Raw genomic sequence first — 11,757 nt, forward strand, 5'->3', positions numbered from 1 at the left:
ATTCACGTTTAGAAAGATTTGCCATCAACTAATAAAAAGAAAGTCTATACTACCTTCGAGGCTTTCAAATTTGCACTCTAGATGACACAGTCTCGTGCTGACTACTTGGAAGCTGCCTGCTTGATCATAAGCAAAGCTACTTGGAAGCTGTTGTGTAAGTTACTTGGAAGCTGTCTGTCTGCTTGATTGTAAGTTCATCCACGAAAAACTACTTGCAAGTTGCTGGTTACTTAAATGCACATCCACAGTAGAGTGTATTTATAACAATTTCTTAAGGACTGAAGTGAAATATATCCAATCACAGGGGGCGAGAAACCTCAAAATTTCGATTAAACCAACAAAAACTTCCCTGGTAAGAATAACACCGCTGACCGGGAAATTTTAGAGAAAAGCACTGTAGAGAAAGCTAAACAATGTTCATTTTGCGCTTCAAGAACAAGCAATAACTTGTTAAACCCACTTTCATTTCTATAGTTACCACGATTTTCCCTATCTTGTAGTGATCAGATCATATATTCTTGAGTTTGTGCTTTAAGTGAATCTAAATCTACCCCAGTTGTAGAAATGTCGAAATCATCAACTTCAAAATTTGTTCTGAATAACCTTTATCACTATATTTCATCAAAACCCCCTCATTTTTCAAACCCAAATGGTATATCTCATTTCCTTTCTAATCATTCCAAGATTATCGAAAAGCCCTTTGTTAATCCGTGGGTTTCAAATTCCCTTTTCTCATCTTCACCGTTTTCACGGGTTTCGCAAAACCCTAGCAAGAATTTAGACCCACTATTAGGGTTTAGGTACTTTTCATTGAAAAAAATGAGTAGTGGGGGTTTTGGGAAAAATGTGTTGAAGAAACCTGTTATAGCTGCAAAGGACACGGTATCGCGGTATAGGGGTGCTGTAGGTTTGCAAATTGAGGCATTTTGGAAGAGCAATTCTTTGGTGTTGTTTGGTGCAGCAGGTATTATGGTGTGCATTTTGCTATGGAGGGTTTTGTTTGGAATTGCTACTACTTTTATTGGATTGTCTGAAGGCATGGCTAAGTATGGGTTTCTTGCTCTTTCATCCGCCATTGTCGCGTTTGCTGTGAGTTCTTCTTAAGTTTCTGTTTGTAAGGTATATATTGTGATGTGTGAATACAGTGGCGGATTTAGAATTTTCACTCAGGGTGTTCGGAAAAATAATTGAACCTAAATATTCATTGTAATATATGTTTAGGGTGTTCAAAAGTTAATATATGTACATAAACACATAAAATTTACCCTAAATATACACTGTAATTTTTTGTCCAGGGTGTTCGGGTGAACACCCTGGGCTCTTGGTACATCCGCCCCTGTGTGAATAGCCGGGGAAACATTGCGTACAATAGACCCTTGTGGTCTGGCCCTTCCCCGGACCCTGCGCATAGCAGGAGCTTTGTGCACCGGCCTGCCCTTTATTGTGGTGTGTAAATGAGCATGTGTTTCTGGAAATTGCATTATTGTTTGAGTTGTTCTTTGCTGAGCTTTTGAATGTGCTCATTGCATCCTTACTGTGACTTAGCTGGTGCTAGTGTCATAATGTGCCCTTATCCATAAAAAATGAAGTTGGTGTGTTCGCGATGTATAGATATATGTGATGTGTGAATGAGCATATGTTTCTGGAAATACTGTTAGAAAAGAATAGGAATAATCGAATTGAAGAAGAAAGGTTTTGACGCGATACTACTCTCCTTAAAGAGTTATTTCCTGTATATTCTTTAGGGTGTTACAAGCAATTCCCTTCAGGATTCAACAAAGCTCTAGCATATTGCAGATTTTTTTTATGCTACTTCAGGAGAGTCCGTATATTTATAGAACTTGAGAGATGACTTTTCAGAATAATCCTGCTCTTTCACGAACAGATGTGTGACATGTGTCTCTTCAATTTAAGACCTCCAAATATTACAAACTAATTCAACCAAATACATCATTGTACATTGTTTGAGTTGTTCTTTGTTGAGCTTCTGAATGTGCTAATTGCATCCTTACACATGAACATAATGTGCCCTTATCCAACAAAAAAAGAAGTTATAATGTGCCTTATAAGAAACTGTCAATTTGAGAATCGGAATCATTCTTTGTGAAAAGTAAACTATCAGGACTAGTTGCTGATTATCCCAAAAATTGAACCACAAATATGTCTGCACTAAGAGCCTTATTTAAGAGCTTAATGAGCAAGTACTGGAGCTAATCTTATTTGTATTTTGCCTTGCATTCTTTGGATGCTTATTAGTGAAATGCTCACTTTATAAAATATAAAGAAAAACACAATTATGCCTTCTAAGGACTTTTTTGTCAGGTAATAGTAATAGAGTGTAGGCGCTGGTAGGAACTTGTCAACCTCGCAAATCAAAGGCTTAACTATATAATTGGCTTTGTAAAAATCTGATATCTGGACCATGAACTTCAAAGTCCCAAAATGGTCAATGCAAGTTAACGCACAAACTTGTGCATCACATTATGTGGAGCTCACTCCTTCATGCTTGAGGGTCGGGACTAGTTATTATTTTTAGAAGGGGCCATTTGGTTATTATTTTCTAGTGAATACCGCTATAAATTTATACCAAAATCATGGGATATTTATCCCTCATCCAACATGGGATAATAATCCTCGGATAAGTTATACCTTGATAAAGCTTTTAAAATGGCAAGATGACCCCTGAAAAAGCCTTCATTCTTATCATACATTGTTTTTCCAAAATGGCAAGATTACCAGAATACCTTGAGTTTGATATAGCGTTTGGACATGCGTTTCATCTCATGGTTTCAAACTATGGTTTGAAATCCCAAATCATCCAAAAAGGCATGACTTGGAGTTTGAAACCATGGTTTCAAAAATTTTAAATATAAAACTTGACCCATAAGTTTATATTTTATAAAAAAAGACCCATAAGTTGGTAAATATTTTTAACAATTACTCCCACCGACCATTTACCAACCTCATTAACTTCCACCAACCTTTATTTATGTCTACCATGTGGGAGGATTATATTAAAGAGTAGTTACATTACTATTCATGTTAAATTTTCTTTCTTATTGAACTAAAGTTTGATCAACTGATGTTGTAGTTTTTAGAAAGGCCTTCTAGTAGCGTATTTTTTATGAACTATGACTTGCTCATTTGGTAAGATTGTATAAGAATTGGGAATGTTTTGATAGTTTTCACAACTTGTGGGGTTTTATGTCTAGAAGAGAAAATACAACTTAAGATATCCAAATTACATGTCCAAACATGGTTTCAAACCATGTCCAAACGGCTCCTTAGTATTCATTCTACCTTACAGAGACTCCAAAAAGATGTTCATTCTGGAAATAAAAAGAGCTTTCACCTCAACGTTTCAGCTTAAGAACACATAAATAAGGAAAAACACAAATGTAAAAAATAGGTTGAGCACATAATAATCAGAAGTGTCTGTTGCCTGTTTGAAACTAACTTTTGCTGCTTGTTCGTGGGAGGATTGACTGGAGCTTGCTTGACACAATGACTTTGCCAGTTTATCTAGCTAAATAAAATTATAATAAATGATTCACCTAATATCTGAGTTACGAAATATTCAAGGTTAAAATTGGAAACAAAAATTTATCCAAGTTTATTCAGCTTCAAATCAAACAAATGTTTTGGATTATACCTGTATATCCATTTTTAATTAAACGAGCCAAACAAAGTAATAATACTAAACAATCCGGGGATTATTAGTCCTAGTATTAAAATCCCTGGATAACCTTGTACGCGAATGAAACGACCCTTTAAGGATTTGTTTAGTGCTTTGAAAAGTGGGTGGCCTAACCAATCAAAAAAAGAAAAAGTGGGTGGTCTATGATTAAAGTCTCCCAGCTTTCTATGTTTTGAACTTTTGCTGATTGAGCATCCTCTGTACTTTTTCTGATACCTACAACTGAGAAAACTTCTGCTTTTTTATGTTAGGGCTTGTATCTTCGCTCAAGATTTACCATCAACCCTGATAAGGTGTACAGAATGGCAATGAGAAAACTTAATACAGAAGCTGGAATTCTTGAGGTTATGGGTGCTCCACTCTCTGGAACAGACTTGAGAGCATATGTCATGTCAGGAGGTGGTATTATCCTTAAGAACTTCAAGCCACGGTTTAGGGGCAAAAGATGCTTTCTGATTTTTCCAATACGAGGTTCTGAGCGGAAAGGTTTAGTAAGTGTCGAAGTCAAGAATAAGCAAGGCCAGGTTTGATTTCAAATCATCTGCTTCTTCTACAGTTACCAATTTAAAAAATCTGCTTCTTCTTTTCTATATGATAAAGCTTAACTTGTGCCTTTGCAATTTTTTCTTCATACCTGAATATTGTCACGTATCACGAGATTCAATTTTTTTTGACTAATCATGCCTAAGTGGAAATTGTAAAGCTTTAAAAGGGATAGTTCTTATAGCATTGTGAATAAAAGACTAGCAACAAGATTAAAATTGGTTATAGAGAGAGAGAGAGGGGTTAAAGTTCACGTGGTGGCAAGATCAAAATTGGTTAAAGTGCACGTGAGAGAGAGAGTGAGTGAGAGAGAGAGTGAGTGAGAGAGAGAGAGAGAGAGAGAGAGAGAGAGCAAAATTGTTTAAAGTTCACGTGGTGGCCAGATCAAAATAGATACATGACAAGATCAAAATTGGTTAAAGTGCACGAGAGAGAGAGAGAGAGAGAGAGAGAGAGAGAGAGCGCAAAATTGGTTAAAGTTCACGTGGCGACAAGATCAAAATTTGGTCTAAGATGTAATCTGCTAAATCAGCTCAAGCATATTTCAGAAAGCTTAATTGGTAATTGAGTTGAGTTTGTTTTTAACTTAAGTAATAAGTTATACATTAAACTGGATTGAGCTCGGCCAATGAGGTGTTGAGGCTGCAAGCTTTGACATTTTAGTGAGCTTTATCCATGGAATATAGGATGTCACTTTGTGATCTGGTGTTATCTAGTACTCCCTCTGTCCCAATTTATGTGATACACTTTCCTTTTTAGTCTGTCCCAAAAAGAATGATACATTTCTTTATTTGGCAACAATTTAACTTTAAACTTTACCTTTTACGCTTAGCGAGATGATTTATAACCACACAAATATCTCTGACTTGTTTTGGACTATAAGATTCAAAAGTCATCCTTTATTCCTTAAACTCCGTGCCCAGTCAAACTATATCACATAAATTGGTATGGAGGTAGTATTATATTTCCATCTTTCCAGCAAATAAAGAAGTACCAAAAAAAAGAATAGGGTATCCATTTGAAATTGTAATCATCATAGTACTTCACTTAATCATCAAGAATCAGCTTGAGTTTTCAAACTTAATGAAGCTTAATATTCGTATTGTGAGCATTAGTTCGGGTAAATAGGTTTTATAATCAATTTGAGCCGGATTGCTTAGAGCCCTACCTTTCTCACTCTGGAGTACATGAAGCAATAATATAGTTCGTCAAATGATCATCTAGAGTTTAGTGTTTCGAACTGTAAATGTCTGAAATATATTTTTGCACTAGAGATTCTCCAGAAATTGAAGCAAGGGATCTGACTGGTTTCTTGTTCGTTCTAGCCATGCTTATGCTAACATTTTTATTCTGCTTTTCTCTCTGCAGTATGATATGAAATTATTGGCAGTAGATATACCGATGGCCTCCGGACCTGACCAACGTCTATTCCTGATTGGTGATGAAGAAGAGTACAGGATTGGTGGTGGTCTTATTGCTGAGCTAAGAGATCCTGTTGTTAAAGCAATGGCAGCAACTAAGGAGTTTGAAGATCGCGATGATTTGGAGGATAAAGAGGATGCTGAAAGAGAACTTCAAGAAGCCGAGAGAAAGCACCAGGAAGAAATTGAAAAGCTTGAAAAAGGTGATTCGAGATGATTAAGCTGAAGTATTTTTTTTTTTTTGTATCCATTACCTCTTTGGTTTACGGTGGAGTTGTTTACTAAGGCAGTGTACTGATTGAGCATTCAAAGACTAACAATGCTCTAACTGTTGAGTTTGCAAGTTCCCCTTACCTCTCGGTGAATTAACAAACTCTTTGGCATGCACAGGCGGGAAAATTAGATCATACACGCAGAATTTTCTGTAATGGTTCGTTGTTGACCAATAAGTATGTTATTGGAGGTACCAATCCAAAATGTAATCGTTGTTTTATTTCAATTTTCAACCTTGTGGGCCTCCTGCTGGCAGAAACAAAAAAGATTACTATACTACTGAGTTGTCCCAAGTCTGATGGGTTGCTGGGGAATGAAAGGTCCGATGGCTTGGTGATATGAAGATATGGAGTAGCAATCAAATTTCTTTTTTTTTTTTTTTTTTTTTTTGGCATCAAGCGCTGGCCAGTTAGTCTACATCTTTGATTTCTTCAAGAATCAGTGTCATACTTTCAATTTGTTCTTAAGTACATTGAGGAATTTTTTTCCCGTCCAAGTTCCCTCGACAGTTTCTGGCATTTGCATCGCTCATCACCTGGAAATGAATCGTGCTATGTCATTGTTGTTTCCGACCAGGAAGCTGGAATTGCTGCATCGATGCTTCTGGCCTGGTTCTTTTAAATAGAAATATACAAAAGATTTGCACTCGACTGACATGGTCCCCCAAAGACTTCAAGCATTGCTAAAGTAAATGGAGAGAGCGCCTTCAGATCTTTTGTCAGATTTACAGGTACTCAAACAATGGTATTAAACGAAGCTTCACGGCTCTTTGCAGTCTTCATATTTCCTTCTTTAGGCCAAGTGCAACTTGTGCGAATCGGAAGGTTCTTTAGTTTCGGTCTCCCAATATAGGAGTAGGAGTCACAGAAATAGGAACAGAGTTTGTATCTAATAATTGGAGTATCAAATTTGTTTATTGCATGAACATGTACAGACTACAGTGATGACTAATTGATCCACAGCCAAGAAGGGTCTACCATCTTTGATTTTTCTCTAGGCATTATTACATTAAATGAACTCAAACCAACAAGCAATCAACAAAATGGCTAAATTCAAAATTACCATTGGAATTTCAAAAAGAGGTACCAAATTCTGCTTACCTTATGAAACTACAAACGTGAAGGCTAAAATACATAAACTAGAACGTCATGCAGTGTGTTCTGAGAAGATGAAAACACTAATCTGTGACGTATCAATGAGGCAAAAATCGCAGCCAACAAGTATAACTGGATTAGTAAACAAAAATTACAAGAGAGGGGATGATGCTACCACAGACATCCAAGTGCCTCTCTCACATCAGCGAACGTCACTTTTCCTCACCTTAGGCGTTGTTTGGTTCTTGGACAAAGTTATCCCGGATTTAAAGTCATGAGATTATAATTCTTGGACTAATTATCCCACCTCTCAGCTAGGATAGAAAAACACCAAATTTGAGGTATACATTTATCATGCATTAGTTATATTTTCAACCAAATAAAGTATAAATCTAATCCTAGGATATCTCACCTTATCCCATGAATCAAAAGACAAATGGAACTTCATAGCTATAAGAAACGTGGAGACATCACATGTCCACCTCTCCGATAAATTCATTACCCACATTCAGTAACATGGACTGACGGAGAAATTTACTAAGAGCTGATGAGGCCCAAATATTGTGTTATATGGAAGGTCTTCCTTCGCTACATATACTGTGTGCCAGAAATTGCCTTGTAGCCTGCTTTCTCCAGTACTTCAGCTATTGAAATATCTCCCGTCTTTACAATTCTTCCATCCTCCTGGAAAATGAACTGATATTAAAAGCTGTAAACTAAACAGTAAAAAGGGTGCATAAAATTGCAACAGGCATAAAGTCCATATATGTATATTTTTGCACAATTCCCATCAGAATCACACGACGACCAGGGTAAGAGCAAAGAAGAGAATAGAAACACGTCTCTCTTGCAACTAATCTTTAGTACAAAAACCGACAATATTGAGAGAGGCACATAGTGTACGCTGCAAGGTCCAGACTCAGGGCCGGCTTTAGCATAAACCGGCTAAAGCACAGGCCTTAGGCCCCTCAATTGTGACGGCCTCATTTTTTAGTAGCAATGAATTACTCTTTTTGGAAAAAAAAAAATACTTTGAATGGAAAAGTACTACGAAACTACTATATAAACAAAATTGTTTTTCAACAATTGAGTATTATTTTTGGAAATAGGATCCTATTAATAGTCTTTTGGATGCAAAAAAAAGTACATTTTAAAGATCGAACATGAAGAAAAAATTTCAAGGAGTACAAAAAAAACTACTCAATATAAATCCTAGATTATTTTACACATTATATGGTTGTCATAATTTAAATTCGATACATTGTGACATGATTAATTCTTGTACGAAAGTTATGTCATTCTTTGGATTGGTACTATGTATATATTCATTGTTTTCCTCTTCTACTAAGCGACATAGAGTTTTAAAAGAAAGTATATTAGTCTATCTCTTAAATCATCGTCATAAGCACGTCCGAAAGATCGTATTGAAAGTATTAAAACAATTAGATTAATTATATAGGCTTCAAAAAATATACTCCCTTTGTTTCAATTTATGTGAACCCATTTGATTGGACACGACATTTAAGAAAGATTGAAGACTTTTGAAACTTATGGTTCAAAATAAGTCTTGAATATTTGTGTGGCTGTAAATCATTTCATAAAGTGAATTTATTTCCAAATTAAAAAGAGGTTATCCATTTTGGCACGGCGTAAAAAAAAATAGGTTCACATAAATTGAAACAGAGGGAGTATATGCAATTTTTTTTTCAAAAAATTATCTTTTAAGGCCTCTTCAAAGTTTGGCTTTAGGCCACAAAAATTCTTGAACCGCCCCTATCCAGACTCCGTTTAAACGAACAAAAGTTAGATTACTAGAATGCAAATATATGAAGAAACGAGTACCATTTGCCCCAAAATATACTACTAGAGTACTAGTATATATACGGTGGCGGACTCAGGATTTAAAAGAGGCGGGTGCACCGTAGCCTCTAACGTCCACTTTACACTAGCCATAGTTTTAGTAGGGGTATGTATCCAGACTCCAGCGAAGCTCAAATGATGCCTAAGTCTTGACTTTCATGATTTACACACAAAAATGAGGCTGGATGAATTATTCAGAAGCTAGTAGCGGAAACAAATTGTGTTTATTTAACATCAAGTTGCGTTCTTTATTCATGCAATAGCTATGTGTAATAATAATCCCAAGAATGGAACCACGTCTCCACTGAAGAATTCATGATGCAACAGAAAAAAAAAATTGGAGTACACTTAGCTTTTGCACAAATTTTTTGAATTACAGAGGGCACAAAGACTTGCTCTTTACTATTGCATAGCTGAAAAATCTTGAATAAATAAATTATGAAGTTCATAGCTAAGAACGAAAATCATGAAGAATATCTGGAAAAAAATGTACGATAGAATAGAATATTGGAGTAGTTTTACTTTTACTAGGGAGAAAAGAAAACAATAGCAAGGAAAAGGGAAAAAGTGAAAATGAATAGAAGAAAGGATCCCCGTGCAAAGAAAATGGAAGATATCGCTTCTCAAGAGATTAGATTCTTCATGCTAAAGAAGAAGAGAAACTAAAATTCCGTCGAGCCACAGCCGGAGAACAAGAGATGGATGTTAGTTGCGTGTATGGCACTTTAGCCGAGGAAGCAATAGCTAATGTCTAGAGAAAAATATCATTTGACCATTGAATTCGGCAGAAAATTTAGTTTAGCAACTAAACTTAAGTTGTATTTATTTATCTCCCTTAACAACTTTCAAGTTAATTAAATACCCCCTTAGCGGTTGACGTGGCAAGAAAGTGTGATGACTTTCTCAAAAGCGCGTGGAAGGGGAAAAAAACACTAAAAATGATTCCAGCTATACATATGTCATCTTCTAATTGAATGACAATTTATTATACTTAATTATACTTTTTTAATATTTTATTTTTCTTCTTCTTCTTCTTCTCTCCTTTCTCTTTCTTTTTCTTTTTCTTTTTCTTCTTCTTCTTCTTCTTCTCTCCTTTCTCTTTCTTCTTCTGTCTTCCCTACTTACTTCCTTTTTCTTTCCATCCATGGTAGCAGCACTTTCTCCTTCTTCTAACCCCATCCCCCGGCCCTCCATCTCTTTCTTCCCCATCCTCCCACTGTATCTGCTCTCTATCCTCATCTTCTTTCTTCTTCTTTTTTTAATTTTTTTTCCTTTCTTTTTGATTTTAATCCTCATCTGCTCTCCATCTCCTTCTTCCTCTCTATCACAAAAGGATTTCACAGAGGAGGAGAAGTTTGAATTAGCAGTAAAGAGTCAACGCCATTAAAATGATGCAAGATCTAATTTTCGTTGCCAATATAACAGCTATATCCAACGACATTTTTTATGCTTAGTTAGGAGGTTTTTACACACGCATAAAAAAAAGTAATTCATGAGTGCAACTACTTTTTCAAGTAATTGCTCTTTCTGAGTCTTTAACAAATGAGTTGCGTAATTTAAAAAGCTTGAAATCCTTAGATTTGTCGAACAAGATGTTTTCCGGTGAAATTCGGGTGACATTTACTGGGTTGAAGAATTTAACACTATTAAATTAAAGTTTCAGGCAACCCAAATCATTTGAACCCTAGAAAAAGAAAGGAAAAAAAATAAGAAAAAGAAGAACAGACTATTTTTTTTTTTTTTGGTGAACTTGAAGGTTGATACAATGGGGAATGGGGAAGAAGGAGAGGGATAGGAGCGTGCGGAGGTGTGGAGTTTAGGAGGAGGAGAATGGAGGCTATGGGTCCATTTTTTTTAAAAAAATTATTGTTTAATAAAATAATAAAATAGGGAAAGAATGAAGAAGAAAGAGAAAAACTAAATAAATAAAAAAATATTTAATGACGTGGACCAATCACCGGGCGAGTGGTGAACAACACCTAAATCTCAACTGGTCCACGCCGCTAATGGGGGTATTTAATTAACTTGAAAGTTGTTAAGGGGGGTAAATAAATACAACTTAAGTTTAGTTGCTAAACTAAGTTTTCGTGTCAAGTTCAAGGGTCAAATGATGTCTTTTCTCTAATGTGTATGGTGTATATATGTAAAGTGTATGTTGCATGCATGTAAGTTGTACGTGTAGCGGAGATATTGTATGTAAGCAGATATAATATATTTCGCTATTATTATGTGTGGATGCACCTATTTAAGAGCGCGTATACATTGTATCCGCTCCATTTTGAAATGAATATCTTGCTAAATTTTGTAATTACCCAAACTATTGCTATTTTTCTCAATTATCGCTGTTTACGTTTTCTCTTTAAAAATCTACTGTTTATTGAGATTTCAGAGTCCAAGAAATTTGTGGGCCAAACCAATTGAACTTGGGCAATTTGCAGGATTGTCCTTCGCTGGGGGGGGGGGGTCTTTAATTTTTGCCCTTCGCTAAAAGCCCCTTGGTTCAGGGTTCGAACCCCCGCTCAGTCAAAAAATTAAAAAAAAAAATCGCAAGACTTATGCCTTGCGAATCCCAACTTATACCTTGCGATTTTTTTTTTTATTATTATTGAGCCTGGGTTCGAACTCAGGACATCTGGATGTTAAGCGAAGGGCAAATATTAAAGACCACCAATTTGAGGGACAAAAATTAAAAACCACCCCAAAAGAAGGACAATCCGCGCACAAAAAATGATTGAGCTTATCTGGCAAATAATGGGCTTCGTGCTCCTTCGGACATTAGGGCCCAAACATTCTATGCCTCGGTGAGTTTTTGTTTCAAAATCTTAGTATGGACCCTACCATGTGCAGTTTTGACACATCATGAATATAA

The 11,757-nt window shown here is 36.0% G+C and overlaps 1 protein-coding gene across 1 annotated transcript; it reads left to right on the plus strand.

Moving 5' to 3' along the window:
- Positions 1-255: 255 nt before the first annotated feature.
- Positions 256-6,178, plus strand: LOC132611208 (uncharacterized). Its single transcript, XM_060325617.1, has 3 exons — positions 256-1,089; positions 3,949-4,221; positions 5,609-6,178. The coding sequence occupies exons 1-3, from the start codon at positions 565-567 to the stop codon at positions 5,876-5,878; spliced, it is 1,068 nt and encodes a 355-aa protein (XP_060181600.1). The 5' UTR covers positions 256-564; the 3' UTR covers positions 5,879-6,178.
- The last annotated feature ends 5,579 nt before the right edge of the window (positions 6,179-11,757 follow it).

Source organism: Lycium barbarum, chromosome 9, assembly GCF_019175385.1.
Source record: "Lycium barbarum isolate Lr01 chromosome 9, ASM1917538v2, whole genome shotgun sequence".
NCBI classification, from domain to species: Eukaryota; Viridiplantae; Streptophyta; class Magnoliopsida; order Solanales; family Solanaceae; genus Lycium; species Lycium barbarum.

Coding starts and splice junctions, on each gene's coding strand:
- LOC132611208 (XM_060325617.1), top strand. CDS start 565: ATGTCGAAATCATCAACTTCAAAATTTGTTCTGAATAACCTTTATCAC. Junction 1,090..3,948: donor CCGCCATTGTCGCGTTTGCT/GTGAGTTCTTCT, acceptor TTTTTATGTTAG/GGCTTGTATCTTCGCTCAAG. Junction 4,222..5,608: donor TCAAGAATAAGCAAGGCCAG/GTTTGATTTCAA, acceptor TTCTCTCTGCAG/TATGATATGAAATTATTGGC.